The sequence below is a fragment of the Nuphar pumila genome, chromosome 7 (genome assembly GCF_984573655.1).
Source record: "Nuphar pumila chromosome 7, dmNupPumi1.hap1.1, whole genome shotgun sequence".
In the NCBI taxonomy this organism is placed as follows: Eukaryota; Viridiplantae; Streptophyta; class Magnoliopsida; order Nymphaeales; family Nymphaeaceae; genus Nuphar; species Nuphar pumila.
In genome coordinates this window covers 112156826-112175635 of record NC_143255.1, presented here as the reverse complement: position 1 = coordinate 112175635, position 18810 = coordinate 112156826, and the positions used below count along the sequence as shown (strand labels likewise).

The 18810-nt window shown below is 38.7% G+C and overlaps 1 protein-coding gene across 1 annotated transcript; it reads right to left on the bottom strand.

The window, feature by feature from the left end:
* Nucleotides 1–461: 461 nt before the first annotated feature.
* LOC149832958 (agamous-like MADS-box protein MADS3) lies at nucleotides 462–17446 on the bottom strand. The gene is made up of 8 exons (XM_090012659.1): nucleotides 17265–17446; nucleotides 13590–13668; nucleotides 2817–2878; nucleotides 2627–2726; nucleotides 1767–1808; nucleotides 1448–1489; nucleotides 1206–1345; nucleotides 462–549 (listed from the first exon to the last, which is right to left on the bottom strand). The coding sequence occupies exons 1-8, from the start codon at nucleotides 17444–17446 to the stop codon at nucleotides 462–464; spliced, it is 735 nt and encodes a 244-aa protein (XP_089868785.1).
* Nucleotides 17447–18810: the final 1364 nt, after the last annotated feature.

Genomic DNA, 18810 nt, shown 5'->3' with positions numbered 1-18810 from the left:
AGGGAGAAGATGAAGTTTCCCAGGATGAAAATGTGTCTGAGCAGTCACCTGCTGATGACAAAGAAGAGCAAGAACAAGAAGATAATGATGATGAGGAACACATGATATTGAGAACCAAAAGGGCTAAAAGAAACATAGTTAATGACTCAGAAGACAATTATGAGTAGGTAGACATGAGAAGGCTTTCATTGGATAAAAAACATAATAACTTCACAAATTCTAATGCACATCTGCATATCCTGCTAACAATAAGTTGACAAGGAGATGGAAATGGGGGATAGTACTGAATGTTTGTAGTACAAAAGAGGCAGCATCTTTCTTTATTATAGTGGTCACCATGGTTAAGAGTCCACCAGTAATCTATACCTAGAACTTAGAGCAAAGTTGTGAATTATAAATATGTCTATATATATATATAGCTTTACATATTCAAGTCTAAGCCTTTCATTTGTATATATGGATTAAAGGACCCATCCCTGAATGAAGTTATTCTCGGTAGCCACATTCCTAGCAATGCTTGCATTCTCGGGAGGAACAAATTGGTGGTACCTGTTTGAATAAGTAAATGCACTGTGTCAGATTTCTTATCAAAGGCTGAACCACAAAGGCCATGATTATAAAGCAAAATTCCCAATCATGGAGCATCTAGTTCAAGAGTGAATGTTCCAACAACTTAGCTGGCCAACAATGATGAGGGCCACTGAGATGATCGGCCTTTTCACACAAGATTAGTACTTTTCATGGATGCCATAGTTTTTTATTTAATTTATAAAAAAGTAAAATTTAAATAATCTAAACAAATCATAAACATAAAAGAACAAATTTTTGCTAAGTATCACTTCTATATAGCTAAATTCATCATCTAAAATCATATATTCATGACAATCAAGAAATCATGACTTATTGCTCTCATAATGATTTAAAACATGTAATAATAGGATTATCAACTATCAATGCCTCAAGAATTCAAGAAATCCTTATGAGAGAGAGAGAGAGTGAGACCATGAAACTCAACCGAGTCAACCATGAAATTTGACGGAATCTATACCATTATCGAGTCAACCATGTTTTTTGACATGGCAATAGTCTGAACTAGGACAACTTGACGGAGTCACGAGATGATTAGCTGAGTTTGCCAACCATGCATAGTTTTACTCATTTTGTGAGCACAAATTAAACTGAAGCATAAAGAGAAAAAGATTGACCCTATTTGCAAGGTTGGTTCGCAGTCAATTTGGTTGGCTTGAGGAGCATTCACGTTGAACGAGTTGTTTCCAACCACTACACCAGATTCCCATGAAGAAGATCCCAGGATGCCCCTGAAAACATGCCCTTCTGATTCTAGCTGAAATACAGGACAAAGCCAAAACTCACTTGACGTTGATGAGAGAACAGCCAACTAATTAAAGCATAACATATTGCAAACTAATGGGGTTATTCAGCAAACCTGGCTTTTTAGCTGCTTGTTAACATCTCCAAGTTGGCGTTCCTAGCCAATTAAGTTGCACAAGACTTTCAAGTCAGTTAAAAAATTTAGATATATCCATGAGAACTCAGAAATCCTGAACAAAGCTTCACTAGTGAAGAGTGCATTCTAGAGCGTGGTTGACCACCCAGCCTTAAGTGCCCTAACCATGATAAAGCAACGGCAGCCCCCGTGTGCCAGCGGGATTCGATCCTGGGCCTTCAGCTTGACACAGGACTCTGCTGTTCACATGGGTAACCACTGCAGATTAACTTTATCATGTCAGGATTCAAGTGCATACCTTTTTCCTTAGCTCATCCATTTGTTCCATCATTACTTGTGTCTGCATTGGTAACAAAGTGAATCAGTAGAGGCTCTTAAACCTTGTTATAGTGCCTTTCTTTTAAAATTTAAGAGAAAATTCAATCTCATGCGCTTTCTTATATTAGTGTAGATCATATTAAAAATACATTGGGGGGTGGCGACTTTCCTCCAAGATCGGCATTCTTAGGATGGGTGGCGATGCATGGAAGAGCAACAACTGACTCCAACAACCTCCAGAGACTAGGCATCCACTTGGCTAGCAGGTGCCGACTACGCTAACATGCTATTGAAGACTACTACACGCCTCAATGTGAATGGATAAAAAACTACACAAGGTTCTTTTGGACATAACTTTGCCTATGCACATTTGCAGCCCACGCGACTTGTTCCTCTACCGTTGGCAACATGAGGTGCAGGAGAAAAATGATTATGAATGGGGGTGTTGGGTCACCCTGTGGAACAAGGTTATATTCGAAGGTGCAGCCACTTACAAGAAGCTGATCCAACTACACATTAGCAGAGAGTGGAGTCTAAACTAGGGCCGCATGCTGCCACAAACCTTGCAGCTGTAGTAGGAACAACAGGACGCCCTCACGGACCGCGGGTGATATCTCATCATCCGCTGATGTTCCAGGGTGTTCCTAAGTCTGTATTAATCAGTCCTAAATTTTGTAAGATTGATATGATGGTGAATAAATAAAAGTGGATTGCCTTTGATCTAAAAAAAATATTAAAAATACATTATCTAAATAAATATGGTGCAAGAATTCTTAGTGAATATAAATGAAAAGAATAAATTGGAAACACATACAATGGTACAATTGAAACAACTGCTACCTTTCTTTGCCTGGCCTGAGATAGTGAAGTTTCAAGCTGCCTCTCCAGTTGTTGCAGTTCCTTGACACTCAACGGCCCAAGGTCCTCTCCCAGTAGATGCCTACAAAAGTGAGTATTTATGTAACTATTGCAAGCATGCACAACAACGATAATACCTGCGCTACCTCTTATCATATATATATATATATACCTCTGTGAACGCTGTAAAGCTTCATATCTTGCCTTCAGCTTCACTACTTCTTGGTACCAGTTCTGTTGTCAAAGTTGATGTGGAAATTAGATTAAGATGGTTGTAATAAATTGGAAGTACTTACTACCATAAAACCTTCAAAACAACAAATGAGGAAAAAGAAAAGGAACTCAAATTGCAAATGCCAGTGTTTCTCATCATATGCAACCGATTGTTTTTTGTTTTGTTTTGAAAGGCAAGCTGGGGTTAGGCAGACCCTACTAGTTATACAACTATACCATCACCATTGGGTTTTGAACCTGCAAGGTCCCCACTTAAGGTGAAGTGCACTAGCTGCTCCTACCAGACAAGCGGAGGCCCTGTTGGTTATATGCAACCGATTGTTGAAGAAATGCGCGTAGGTTCGCATGTGCACGCCCGCGCAGGAACACACACATACCATACTTGCAATTAATATATTGCACCTTCTTTTTTGTTTTATTTGTGATGGATGACCTTGACTGATTTGGTGCTCAAGTTCATAGCGCATATGATGGGATGGGCCATCGAGCACCCCATCTTAGGTTCTTAAAAGTTAAAAATGAAAAATGGAAATACATGAGCATTTCTTGTCCAAAATAGCCTTTGTAATTAATTCTATGAATAACTTGCACTACCACAGAGGAGTTGAACACAAGGGGTGTGGATGCGTGTGCATATATATATTCTCACATATTTTGCATGACCCAGTAACTCACGAGAGTATAAACACATCTATTAAATATGATTGCCCACAAGGGCTCCACTCATCTGGTAGGGGAGACTTGTGAATGTCAATCAAGTTGATGGGACATCACAAGTTTCACCAGGGTCAAAGCTGGGTGTACCTCCAGGGTTTTACCAACTGAAGGCCAGCCAAAGTGAGGGTGATGGGCAGTTTTCCGGTGGACTATCCAAAAAACATTATTAAATTTGATCATGCTGTCGTATTTTGAGAGGAACTAGAAGGAAGAGGATATTTCAACCATGCTAAATAATGAAAATGAAAGTTTATTGATGCAATCAAATTCGAAATGGAATATTCTCACAAATTTCAAGAAAGAAAATAGATGAATGGCTAAGGAGTTTTGTTGAACCTAACAACATCGAAAAAGTCATGTCAATTATGGAAAATTTATAAAGCTCTTATTTTAAGATCATTGTTTTAAGAAACCCTAAAGGGAGCTCTCAAGTACCGCAATATATCCGAAGCAGGTTATATGTCCCCCCCGAACAGGGCATCTCATGCTCGGGGGTCCCAAAAAGCACCACGTATTTAAGCCTGTGCGTCTCGTATCCCCATGTTTGTCAGCATTAATTAGTATTGGAGTTTGATGCAATTGCAAAGACTTAAGTACCCTCTCCTCCATTGGTGCAAAAAAAAATAGCGATTCTAGAAAAAGAGTGATTGTAAAGACTTAAGTGCCCCGAAGATGATTATTTAAGACCCAGTCTCTGCACTGCAGGATTATCCGAGAAAGAAATCTCTCCTGGAGGAGGCCATGAACATCAACCCTCTGACTCTCTCTCTCCCTTCTCTTTCTGCTTCTGTGCACATCCAGCAGAAGATCCTATATTGCTCCATCAAGCACCGATTGACCTGCACATTGACTGTTGTGGAGCCTGATTCAGAGTTTTTACCCTTACAGGAGGAGGGTTTGGGGGCTCCTCTCAACGTGGGTAGCATCATTCAACTAAATGAGTTGTGAATCCTGATTCAGAGTTTTTACCCTTACAGAAGAGGGGTCTGGGGGCTCCTCCCAGCGTAGGTATCATCATTCAACTTGAAGAGTTGTGGAGCCTGATTCAGAGTTTTTACCCTTACAAAAGGGGGGTCTGAGGGCTTCTCCTAGCGTGGGTAGCATCATTCAACTTGATGAGTTGTGGAGCTTGATTCATAGTTTTTGCCCTTATAGGAGGAGGGTTTGGGGGCTCCTCCTAGCGTGGATAGCATCGTTCAACTTGATTCATTGTGGAGCCTGATTCAGAGTTTTTGCTCTTACAGGAGGGGGGTTTAGGGTCTCCTCACAGCGTGGGTAGCATCGTTCAACTTGATTCATTATGGAGCCAGATTTAGAGTTTTTTCCCCTACAGGAGGGGGGTTCGGGGGCTCCTCCCCGGCCCGGGTCCCGCTGCGTGGTCAGCGGGCATAGGGTCCAGGAGAGGCCGTCCCTGGTAGGGAGCTCAGGGGGCAGCGCTCCCTGGACCAAATTTTTTTGGGGCATTGTATAATTTTTTTTTAGTTGCACAACCTATAACATAAAATAATATGGGTCTGATTTTTAGTTAAAATGAGAAATTAAATGACAATAGAAATCGCTGAAAATTTACAAGAAATAAACTAGACTCAATAACAAAGACACCATTTTTTACGGATTTGAAATATGACATCCGGTTAGAGAGATATGACCCTAACAAGTTGGTCCTAATTCGGGTAGCGATTTACAGCGATTTGCTTACTGAATAACACTACAAATCACTATAGTGATTTGCGGAAGACACTACAAATCACTATAGTAAGATCCAACAACACTATAAATCGCTGTGGGGCTCGTTGGAGAACTAAAAACACTATAAATCGCTATAGTGATTTGCGGAAGTCACTATAAATCGTTGTTGGAAGGTCGAATAATACTATAAATCATTATGGGGCTCGTTGGAGACCCGAAAACACTATAAATCGTTGTAGGAAGACCCGATAATACTATAAATCGTTGTTGGAAGACCAGATAACACCATAAATCGCTGTGGGGCTCGTTGGAGACCCGACAACACTAAAAATCACTGTAGGGGAGTCATTGAAAAAATCATGGAAAAGAAACAGAAAAAGAAAATAAAAAAAATTATACAAGGCCTCAAAAAAATTCTGTGGGGCTCGTTGGAGACCTGGGACCCGTGCCGAGAGGGACCCCCCGGACCCCCCTCCTGTAAGGGCAAAAACTCTAAATCAGGCTCCATAACGAATCAAGTTGAACGATGCTACAGTCAGTGTGAAGGTGAGTCAGTGTTTGATGGAGCAATGTAGGATCGTCTGCTGGATGTGCACAGAAGTAGAAAGAGAAGGGAGAGAGAGTGAGAGTGAGAGGGTTGATGTTCATGGCCTTCTCTAGGGGAAACTCTTTGCCTCCCTTGATTTCTTCTCTAGAGAGAGAGAGAGAGAGAGAGAGAGAGAGAGAGAGAGAGAGAGAGAGAGAGAGAGAGAGTTTTACAGTGTTTTGCGAAGAAGGAAGGAGAAGATGACGATGAAAATTTCAAACAGACATTTTTGATGGCTCAGGTTCGTTTCGCCGGATGACCATGGGATCGCCGGCTCACCATCGGATCGTCGGCTCACCATCGTTTCGCCGGATCACCATCGGATCGTCGGCTAAGGTTCATTTCGCTGTGTAGACTTTGAAGAGTCAACATCATCCTCGACTTTCTGGATGGACATGATTGTCCTTTTTTTGAACAGTTTGTTTTCCTTTTTTGAATGAAGGACATTTTTGTCATTTTCTCAAACCATCGTTTTATGGCAAAAATAGCAAGAAAGGGTACTTAAGTCTTTGCAATCGAACCAGACTCCAATGCTGAGTGATGTCACCATACACGGGAATACGAGCCCCATGTGCTTATATACGTGGTGCTTTTTGGGACCCCCGAACACAGACGTGGGATTCAGTGAATCATCGGGGGTGAACATACACCACCCTCTCCAATATATCAATATGTCACACGGTACTGTAAGCACTAGCAAAAGATCACAAAACACTTAACAGGGACCTTTGGCGACAACAGTGAATCACTTCACACTACTATTAACGTTCTTACAAGTTAGGGGCAGCAGATCAGAGATCTGCCAAATCACAGAGGGGGAATGCTCTAACATCCCCAACGTCCATTGTGGTGATCAACGACCACTATTATGGCTTCCAATCATGATGCCATCATCACTTTTATAATGAGCCTCTCCACAAGAACTACCCTTGATTCACCTCTAGAGAGAAGCAATTATGCAAGATTATCTCTAAACAGACTCTTGTATGTCTTAACTTAGAGAAAAAAGCTAGATCCATGTGAATGCGGGCAATATATCCATCTATGTCACATGGGTGCGGCACTTTAAAAAAACTTGGGTGCGGGGGTGCGGCAAAATAAATAAATAAATAAATATATATATATATATATATATATATATATATATAAAGTCCAAAAGTTGAACATAAATGACCCTTGACTGAACTGGGTGCCGCACCCGCATCGCATCGACGCGGGTGCGGCACCCAGTTGGCCGAGTCTCTATGACATAGATATCCATTCATGATGCATAAGAGGGTTCAAAACTCAAACCCACAAGCTAATGCGTCCAATCTAGACTATTTTAAAGGGGTTTTCTGATAAACTTTTCTTTTTCTTCTTTTTTTTCTTTTGAAAGAAACTTTTCTCTCTTCTTATTTTTCATCGATGTAGATGGTTCATTACTTTAATTTTTCACATGCTCATATAAATTATTTATTGTTTTGGGGGTTTGAGTTAAATCTATCGATGGAGGGAGGAAAGGATTTTTGGCATGGTAATATTGTGAACTGGTTGTGCAAGGAAAGTGTCATTTTTGTGGACTGTTTTGGGGGTTTCATGGCTGGCTACATAGGTTTGAATGTCATCTTGGCAACTTTATGAACAATGTATCTCTCTTAATATTTAAGCCAGTTTTTGTCTTGGGATTGCTAATGACTTAGGGAAAATGGATGGTACTGCCACAAACCATCTTGAGTACTAAAGATGAAATGTTCGATAAAGACTCGTTGTCAACTTCATAAATTGAAGCAAGTTTTGGAACTTTTAAAGAAGCAATAAGGAGAAGTAAAAATGAAAAATTGAAAATTTGCATCCCAAACTTTCAAAATCTATTGGCTCTATCCCTAATATGTTTCATGTAATCATAAACTATGATATGACTATAATTTTGTATATTTTTGGTTTCGGGTTTCGGGTACTAACCTGAACTCCTTGCCTGAGCATGAAGATTCTCTGAATGCTATGATTCTGCAAATCCCTCTACTTACTTTCGATGATGATCTTAACTTGGAATGTTATGGGTGTCGTGGGCTCGGGGTGAAATTTTTTGTCTGACAAAATATAATAAATCAAATGTAAATTTTCTTTTAGAGACGAAGGTTACTCTTGATGGCTTTGAAATTATTAAAGGTGCTTTTAGAGGTTTTAATTACGTGGGTACATTTGGTTTTGGCCCTACTTCTCCTGTTTTGTGCATGTGGGATCCATCTATAGGAGCAATGTCTTACTGTGAAAGTGCAAAAGGATGGTACCTGGTGTTGGCTATCTATGGTCATAATTATTATGTTCATCGGCGTGTGCTTTTTGATTACCTGTTGGATATTTATCCCAAGAATTTACCCTGGATGTTGTCGGGTGATTGGAATGTTATTCGCTCCCCAGCTGAGAGAAAAGGCTCTTCGGGGGGACTCTCTGGGGATTCACAAGTTTAATTGTTTTATCTCAAATTGTAACCTTTTTGAGTTGCAGAATGTAGTGGTGAGGTTCACATGGACAAATAAGCAATCAGGGTAAGTTTTAAAGCCAGCAAGCTTGATCGGGCTTTACTTAACTCTGACTGGATGTCGTCTTGCCTGAGAACTAGTCTCACCTTTATTCCACATCTCATCTCTGAACATGTTGGTCTTCTTATAGATAGTGGTTCCTTATCGCATAAAGCCAAGGTGTCTTCCAAGTTTTTGGAGATGTGGATGCTCTTGCCAGAATGTGATCAGATTGTTCTCAAAGCTTGGTCTATTCTGGTTAGGGGTATTCCCATGTTTATTGTGTTGCGTAAATTACAGGAAGTCAAAAAACAATTAAAAATTTTGGAACTCTACTAGAATTGGTGATATTTTGAAGTATAAAAAAAAAACTGCAAGAGGGCTTAGTCTTGATTCAAGGACTTATTGACCGGGAGGATGGTATGACTATTGAAAAGAGTTACCTTATTCAGGATGAATTACAGCATTACATTCTTATGGAAGAGCTTTTCTGGAGACAGAAATCCCGTGTACAATGGATGAGAGAGCGAGACCAGAACACATCTTTTTTTTATGCCAAAGTTAAACATAGTACTATCAGGAACCACATCAAGGCCATTGAAAAAGATGACGGTTCAATGATGGATCAATGGGAGGATATGGCTACGGCGGCTAAAGATTATTTTCAGCAGCTTTTTACTAGGACTGATGTTGGCACAGATGATTTTGAAAGTATGGCTCATCCAAGGTTGAGTGATTTGGAGAACCAATTTTTAGATGATCCTGTCTTCGATCTGGAAATCCAACTGGCTATTTTTCCAATGAAAATTGATGACCGGGTACTGATGGTTTCTCGGTCTTCTTCTAAAAATATTGGTCGATTATTGCAAGTGATGTTTATTGTACAATAATTTTTTTTTAGAATGAGAAAATACTTAGGCAGAATAACGCTACACATATTTTACTGATTTCCAAAAATTCAGGGTGCTAAGAAACTGAAGGATTATCGTCCTATTAATTTATGTAATGTGATTTACAAGGTAATCACGAATTAACTCATGGTTAACAGAATGCGTGGGATCTGCACTAGATGCCTTATCGAGCATCCAACTAAGCCCTTACATGACCAGATTAATAAGAGGGGTGATATAGGGTCCCCCTTCATAAGCTCTCAAGAAGGCTTGAAGAAGTCCTTCCTTCTCCCATTGACAAAAACAACAATAGATGTAGAATTTAACAAAGCTTCTATCCATCAAACTCATTTATCCACAAAACCCATCCTTTGCAAGAAGAAAAGTAAGAAGTTCTAATGAATATAGCCAAAGGCCTTTTGAAGATTGACTTTGAGAAGAAAAGCCCATGTCATTGACGTATGGATAGAGTGAATGACTTCATGTGCAAAAACACAACATTCATGAATCCTCCTTTCTAGTATAAATGTGAATTGTTTGTCCAAAATTACCCACCGAATTACCTTCCGCAGCCTTGCCGCCAATGTTTTGGATATGATTTTTTATATGCACGGTAACAAAGAAATGGGCCAAAACTGATTAGTGTCCCCCACCACTTCCCCTTTAGGGATAAGAAACATGATTGTCTTGCCCAAATCTTTCAAGATTTTACAATTAGAGTGAAAATAAAGGAAAATATGCATGATGTTATCCTTGTAATGGTCCCAAGAACAACAAAAAATTCAATAGGAAACACATCAATGTAGGGGTCCTTACTTGATGGCATGGCCCAAACCGTGTTTTTGATTTCTTCTATAGTAAAATGCTCACACATCAATTTGTTCCAGCCGGGGTCTAGTTGTTTGAAGCGCTTCCCATGTGCAGAAAAGCACTTTGGCAGGCTGCCAGAGAATCTGTCCATAAAGAACTTAGAGATTGCACCAAGGATTTCCTCTCCCTCGATTGCTGTCGAAATGAAGTTCAACTTCTCCGAGCAGAGACATACATGTAAAAGAAATGGGTATTTGAGTCACCCTCTTTGAGCCATTGTACCCTAGCTCTTTGCCTCCAATGAATCTCCTCCTACAATCTTTGTTCAAAAATGTCATTTATTAGGTCCTCTTGCTTTAGCTTAGGCACTGCCAATAGCGCAGGGTCATCAACCGAGGCTATAGAGCTTTGTAAATGCTGAAGCTAATTTTCCCACTGCTTAATTTGGGAGAATTTGTCTTCCCCTTGCACCCTACTCCATTTAATGCAACGACATCGTGTGAAATCCAACTTGTGAAGAAACTTTAATGCTACTCATCTTCTATGTTGTTGTATGTGTCACCATTCGATCATCTTATTGTGAAACTCTCCAACCCGCATCAACCACATTTTCATTTTAAACGGCCAGCTCTCCACTCTTCTCTCTATCACAACCTAATGATGGAGTGATCTGATACATAATGGGCTCTGAGCCTCCCCACATGTCATGGAATTCTTGAATCTGGTTTTTTGACATGAGGATCCTATCAAGTTGCCTCATGCATGGAGATGCTTGAGGTCTCCTCCAACACACCAAGGCTCAAAGATAGAACTCACCAATCAGTTAAGCTCATTCAAGCTCACCAATCAGTTAAGCTCATGCAAGAAGGCCTGCTTTTATTGAGAAGTAGTTGGCCCATACATGAGGGTCAAGCAAAAGTTGAAACGTGGATTGGCACATGTAAAAGAAATAATTTAAGAGGGGACACTACCAATGAAATACTTAGGCCTACCCCTTCACTTGGGGGTCTCTAGAGAATCTCATTGGAATATGGTGGAAGACAAGATACATCAGAAAATTCAATAGTGTGCCTCCCGCTTGCTATCTAGAGCGGGTAGACTTAGTCTTGTTCGCTTCAATATATCTTGCTTGGTCTTGAACTTTCTCCAAGTGTTCAAAATCTCAAGGAAAGTGGAGAAGCGATTGAATTCCCTATTTCAAAAATTTATTTGGCAATAGTCTTTGGAAGGAAAGTCTAATGCCATAATTAATTGGACTTCTGTCTCTCAATCTTTGGATGTGGAAAATTTGGGAATTCATAACTTGGAGAGATTCAATAAAGCTTTACTAGCTAAATGGGTTTGGAGAATTTATAGGAGAGAAAGTTCTCTTTGTATTATTTTTTCAGAAAAAATACGGTTTGGTAAGGTGGTCTTGGTGATGGGTGGAGAACAATAGGTGGGTTAAAGGTTCCGACATTTGAAAGGAATGGATCTCAGTTTTGGATTCATTCAATGAAGTGGTGAGGGTGAAAGTTGAAAATAGCAAAAATACTTTATTTTGGCAAGATTTATGATGCAATGACATAAAGCTAAGTGACTCTTATCCTTTGTGTACGCTTTTGGTAGAGGCAAATATGAATAGATTTGTGACTTTTGGTCTATCACAGGGGGCATGTGGGATATTATTTTGCATAGAGAGCCATCTAATTTGGCTTCTCAACAATGGACTATACTCATGGCTTCCTTATCAAGTATCTCTCTTTCCTACCATAAAGACAGTGTCTTGGTCTTGTACTAGGGATGGGTTTTTTTTCTTTGTCCTCCATGTACATTTTTCATGGGCCAGCCTCTATCCCTTGGCTCTCTAAACATGCCTTATGGGGTGCAAGGTTGCCCCTTCGTGGGTCTCTCATGTGTTGGTCGATCCTTCTGAACGTGGTGAACTCAGACTCTAGACTCAAGAAACATGGTTTTGATCTTGCTAGTCAACATGCACTATGCTTTGGTGAGGAAGAGTCTACACCCCATTTTTTTTTTTTGAGAATGTGGTTTCTGTTGCACTCTTTTATGCCATGCTTAGAGCAATATTTTCTTCAATTGAGACACTTATCCTTCCCTAGGAAAGTTCTTATTGCTCCTCACGTCATTCCCATGGGCATACAGTGGCAATTCCTTTGGTGAGTTTGGGTATTGACTGCTTGAAGGCTTCTATGGTTAGAGCAAAACAATCGTGTCTTCTATGGTAAAGCTTGCAACATTGAGGGCATTTACAATCAACTACTATGGGAGCTTGGTGCAAGGGCTCGCCTCAAATGGCCATTAGTTTCATTGGACTGGATTGGAGCGTGCAAAGGTGAAACTGCGGTCCTCTCTTAACGTCTTTTTTTTCTAGTTTCCAAGCTTATTTTTCTATCTTCTATCTAATGTAGTTGCGGGTGGGGGCTGTGATATCTCATCACCTCCCTAGTCGATGCTCAGTTGATGTAATCCTATACCACTATATTCAATATATATTTCTCTCTCTTTCAAAAAAAAAAATGGTTAAAGAGAAATTATTGCCAATATTGAGAATTGTCCCTTCCAATGATCTCGTCCATAATCAACAAATCACCTAACCGATCAACGAACAGGATGAATGCAAACACACCGCCCCTCCAAATGTTGTCAACAAGATGTCTCTCAATAGACTCCATCATAGTCTTCAAAACACAGAATATGTGAAGCCTCTTGTTTAAATCAGGTTTCAGGGTCCTGAATATTCTACAAGTTGATCTTCATCACGGAAATTGTTTTATAAAATCCCCTCCTAGGAAGCCCTATTGGGTGTTGGGAGGCCGATCCTTAGGGGTGGGCCACAGGCCGGCCCAGCCCATCAATGACGGGCCAGGCAAAAAGCCTGGTTCGAGCCAGCAGGCCATTGGGAAAACTCCGGCCCGAATAGGGTCGGGTCGGGCCAATTATATTATATATAATACATATTATCTTATATCTAAAATACTAATGTCTATCTATCTATCTATCTATCTCTCTATCTCTCTATCTCTCTCTCTCTCTCTCTCTCTCTCTCTCTATATATATATATATATATATATATATATATATATATATATATATATATATATATATATATATATATATATATATATATATATATATAGACACACACACACACAAGGGCCGAGCTTGGGCCACCCGGTCCATTGCCCACCTCTACTGATCTCCCAACATAGTCTGGCCTCCCTCTTGTGGAACCCAAACACCATATTCTTCTTAGTAGACGAAGTGAGGGATACACCCAGCGCCTCAGCTACCGAACCCAACCACGAGGAGGCCCCACACAGCCGTCCTGATTGTAGCATGCATCGCGGCTATGAAGAAATTTGAAATGGCATATTCTAATCATTTGTTTAATATAGATTCAGTGACAAAAATGGCAGTGTATAAAGCATCATAATAAATAAACAAGCATTCTTATATACATGTGTCACAGGAAGATATGGAACAATATACAAGTGATAGTTTGCTCAACATACTTGTGTTTCTCGAGCAGCAGTACTATTGTCCAATGGATTGTAGTTGCACCTTTGATACCTTTCAAGCGTTTTGCTCATACTGTGGCAATTGTAAGAGAACAAAAAGATGAAAGTTGTCATTACACCTTTGTCTCCAGAAAGCATAAGTACACACTTGACTTGAATCATGAAGGTTACAAAGTACAAGAAAGAGCTTTTTATTTACTTTTCTTTAAAGAACACTCATTTTCATCAATAAACCGTAGAAGGTGCAAAGAACAATAAAAGTTCAGTGAACAGTGTTTTTCTTTAAAAAAAATAGAATCTCTATATCATCCAAAGAGGAACAAGAGACAATTGAAAAACAGAAAACATAAGTCACAAGGTATCACCCTAGCAACAACACATGACCAAGAACAACAAGGCAGATAAGAAAAACAGAGAATAAGTCCAATTCTGCCATTCATTGTTGCTTAGCCATAAAGAATTTGACTTTAGTAATTTAAGGATCTAGTTGTAGACGGATATAAATGATTGTGCACTTCTATTTTTAGTTAAAATAGTAGCAAATGCTTGAAGATTATGCCGTGCACTATATTCATCATGAATTTTGTCCTAGTGGGGTCTCTTTTCTTATACACTAATACAAGAAATTATGGGGGTTTATGAGTACAGTAGTTCTAGTGCACAAATTTTTTTATCCTTTCTATCTTAATTTTCTTTTTTTTGAGAAAAGTAACAATATGGTGCTTCTCTTTCACGATTTGAATGCAAATAAATTCCATTTACTTTCTTATGTTTTATATGTGTTGGTCTGCAACCATCCCAATGCAAATAAATTGCAATCGACCCACACTCTACCAATTCTTCCTACTTTAATGGAATTTTGTTCTCCAAAAAAAAGAGGCTACAATTGACGCAGTTTGATTACGTGTCTCATCGTTAGCAAACCATTAACGGTGATGTTAAGCCAGCATATATATCGTCTAAATGCTTAATGTTTCATGTGGCCTGACTTAGAAAGAAATGAACCTTATCCTAACAATGACCATAACTTAGTTGCTACTTCTTGGATTTCTGTTTTCTATTTTATAAAGAGGATTCTATCATTAGTTTCTAGCAAATGGGGACAGCAGCATATTTAATTACTTGTCTAGAATATTTTGTGGTAATTCAAGTAAACCATGTTGGGAATGGGTGCATAATGTTGTCTATCGTTTATTTCTTTCCCCACTTTTTTTTCCTTCTCAATAGGATGCACAGATTGAGTCAAGCAAACCTAGATGATTCATTAATTAGATATAAAATAAAAGAATTAAGCTATTAAGACTAGGAAACAGATTAATTAGAGCATTTTTTACTGCTTTTTTACATGCAGGCTTTTCAAGAACTTCCAAATCAATGGCTCCCAAACGTATCAAATTTTGACTCAAAAGATCATGCTTTTACATTTAAAAATAAAATCCAAGGTATGATCCCTAACAGACTAATTAGTTGAATACATCTATGGGGACACACACACACACACACACACACACACACACACACACACACACACACACACACACATATATATATATATATATATATATATATATATATATATATATATATATATATATATATATATATATATATATATATATATATATATATATATATATATATGAGCAGTCAAGTCTGTGTTGCTGCTCATTGTTGAGTTAGACCTTTTTCTCAAATTAATTCTCTGTTACTGTGTTTAATAAAATATCCATTCACTTCTTTTTTCTCAAATAAGTGGAGTAAGTTGATCACAGCATAACAGGCAAAAAAAAAAGATCAAGCAGACACTGAATTATTGTCTTATCAGTTAATTTTTGAAGAAAAAGTCATCTTACCAGTTAATGAAAGCCTTAAATTCGATAATTAAAGATATTCATTTGTATTATATCCCCAGATTTTTTTTTTAATTTTCAAGAAAAGCAGCGAAAAAAAGAGAGATTATGCCATGCATCTAGGTGGAAAACAAGAACGAGAATGAAACAGAAGAAGAAATGTGAATCTATCGCCAATAAACGACCGCAAGAAGTTCTTCCTGACTTTAAGATCCCTGTCTTGAATAGGACACACTTCTGCAAATCCAAAAGTAAATCTGTTGTCCATGCATGAAGGATAGCCCTATCACATGTGTCAGTAACTGAGGACGCTCAAAGAGAAGGCTAAAAAATGACTGCCTACTATAGAAAAAGAAAAAAGTGAATGGATTGACAAATAAGTACCTATTAAAACAAGCTGTTCTCATCATATTGAAAAATATCCTTTGTTTTTTTTTCTAAAAAAATATCCTTTGTTGCTTCATAGAGAATACGAACATGAGATCAGTAGTTTAGGCGGTTGAAATACAAGTAAAAGAAATAGAAGTAAAACAAACAGAAATTGGTGTACTCCATTCATAGTGGAAAAGCGAAATCTAGCTCATATATGATGGTTTTCAAAAAAGAAAAAGAAAAAAAACAATGCATTCACACGAGCTTCTTTTAAGTTTCTTGTTAAATATTCTAGATTTCTTACAAGAAACCCCGACCACGAAAGGAGAAAAAAAGAAAACAAAAAGGAAACTATATAAACTCTTTTGAGGTCATAGTGCCTTCACAAAACGCCTCAAGAATAAGGTTTGCCTCTCTTGACATATCTTGTTCTAGTTATTTTTTATGAAATCTTCCCATATACGTAAAAATTGTCCATATATACAGGAAAAATTAGGTTTGAGGATGATATCAAGTGACAGATGCATAAGATGATAACAATGAAATCTTCCTATTCTAATTATATCTGGATAGATTAGACGGAAAAAAAATTATTTTGCAATAATTTTTTTGAGGGGCAATAAACGTTAAAACCCTAATCCAAGTATAATATCGGATAGCATGCCTTAGGTTAATTTTATTCATTGCACCGATAATCGAGGGGAGGACTTCTGAAGGAGGAGAAGTCATGCACAAAAGCATAAAAGGGTACGTTATCGTGTCCAGTTCCCATTGGCCAGCAACTGGCATCAGAAAATAACCTCTCAGTCCCTTCTGCACCTCGTCCGGCGCGCCACTTCTAGACTAAAACCATAAGCAGACAATGCATCACATATTCGATCCTTTTTTTTTTCTGAAAGAAACATATTCGATCTTTTGGTTTCAAGCTGTTTCTGTTGGTGTAATGCATCAAGACCCTTGTTACCAATTCGTGGTTACAAAAGAATAAGTCACAACATGTTCATCAATTCAGTTAAATGCTGATTAAACTCTCTCTCTCTCTCTCGTTATTCTTTTGGTGTCTGTTTTTCCTTTGTGTAATGCATTAAGATTCTTATTACCATCAACACTTTGTTTTTTAAACTCTCTCGCTCTCTGCTAGTTTCTGTTATTTTTTTTTCTGTTATTGTCAACATATCTTGCATCATCTTTCTTTCAAAAAAAAAAAAAACATATCTTGCATCATCTTCGTTCACATGATGAACATAGATTTGATGTAGTTTCCTTTCAAAAAAAGAAATGATTAAACTCATAGGTCTCTCTCTCTTTCTCTCAATCAGAATACACTAGTGGAGAAAACCAAAAGGATCGAACGAGAGGGAATCCAAAGAGTCCCTCAATCACAAAAAACAAAGAAAGAAACAAGAACCAATGAAGAAAGCATGAGAAAGCAAAAGGGAAAGCTCACCCAGCACTCCCGAATTCATAAAGCTTCCCACGGCTTGAGAAAACGATGAGTGCAACCTCAGCATCACACAACACAGAGAGCTCGTATGCCTTCTTCAGCAGTCCGTTCCTTCTCTTTGAGAAGGTCACCTGACGGTTTATCTTGTTCTCTATCCTCTTCAACTCCACTCTCCCTCTCCCCATCTTGCAGAAAACAAAACACCAACCTTTCTCCTGCTCTCTTTCTTTCTTCTCCTCTCTATCTTTCTCCTCCTCCTCCTCGAATTTAAAGCAAAAAGAAAAAAAACTTTATGGTGGTGAAGATTTAAAGGCAAATTCCTTCAACCTTTTCCTTTTTTTACTGTGAAGAATGGAAATAGTAGGAAGTGCATAGTGCCTCTGATAATTCTCTCTCCTAAAAATAGGGAACAAGGCTAACAAGTCCTCTAAAATAGAATTGTCTACACACACTCTCCTTCTCTCGACTTAACTTCAATTGTCCATTTCGCGGCGACCACCATTTTGTTTGCTTACTTTACTACCCATTTGTTCCTTGCAGACATCTTTTATCCTTTCTAAATGCAAACACATGTCATTTGTTTATTCTAATTGTTGGTGTTTCATCCTTAGTTTCTTTTTCCATTTTCCTTTCCCTTTCCCCATACCCATCCCCATCCCCATCAATTCGATAGCTCCACTCACCCTCTCTTTTCTACCATCAAGTACTGTTCATAAATAAATACGACAAGCTACGTGTCGACCATCGTACACCCCCTCACATTGCCTAATTACACATCTACCGTCCATTTTCACTTCGTTCTTTCCCATCTCGATCCCTGCCCGCAACTCCCTTTCTTTTTCCCGCTTAGGCAACTCCTACATTTTACTCATGTACCCCTTTGTCTCATCAATGACATGCCCACCTTCACTTTTTTTTTTCCCTTTTTAGGGGAGGAAGGGAAGAAAAAAGGAAAAAATGAAACATGGTGGTGCTTGTCATAAAGTAAGAAAATCCATCACTTTTTTCTTAAGTTTTAGGAAATGGGGGGTTCCTTACTCGTCACGTGAAGGTGTCTATGTTTAGGCTTTAGAGTGCAAGAACTATAATTTTCTAATAGGCTCTAGAGTGCAAGGACCCCTCGAAGTAGAGAACCCCCACAACCCTATTTTAGAAAAGGGCTACATGTCTTTTTTTGTTTTGAATCAAATTTTGGAAAGAGGGTATCAATGAGTCCCTACAAGTTTCAATCAAGGGTGGTCTTGCCATTTGACAAAATTGGTACAAGAATTTATGGACAATTGTCAGGTGGATGAAAATACTAGGTGCCATCCTGCAGTTGGCCATAGCTGTATGAGCTTTGTATGTATGAGCCTTGTAATGATGACCATGGTGTTCTCTGCTTCTGAATTGTTACAGACTTACAGCCTTGGTGATGAAAACAGTTAACCATGTAGAGACAAGCATGGCTATAAATGGACCACAGGCAAGTCTGAGCCTGTTATTCGATATTACCCCAAGGGAAACCTCGGACAGTAAAAAAATTAAAATAATAAGATAAAGAGTTCAT

Coding starts and splice junctions, on each gene's coding strand:
- LOC149832958 (XM_090012659.1), bottom strand. CDS start 17,446: ATGGGGAGAGGGAGAGTGGAGTTGAAGAGGATAGAGAACAAGATAAAC. Junction 1,346..1,447: donor ACAAGCAGCTAAAAAGCCAG/GTTTGCTGAATA, acceptor CCTGTATTTCAG/CTAGAATCAGAAGGGCATGT. Junction 550..1,205: donor GAACCAACCTTGCAAATAGG/GTCAATCTTTTT, acceptor TTATTCAAACAG/GTACCACCAATTTGTTCCTC.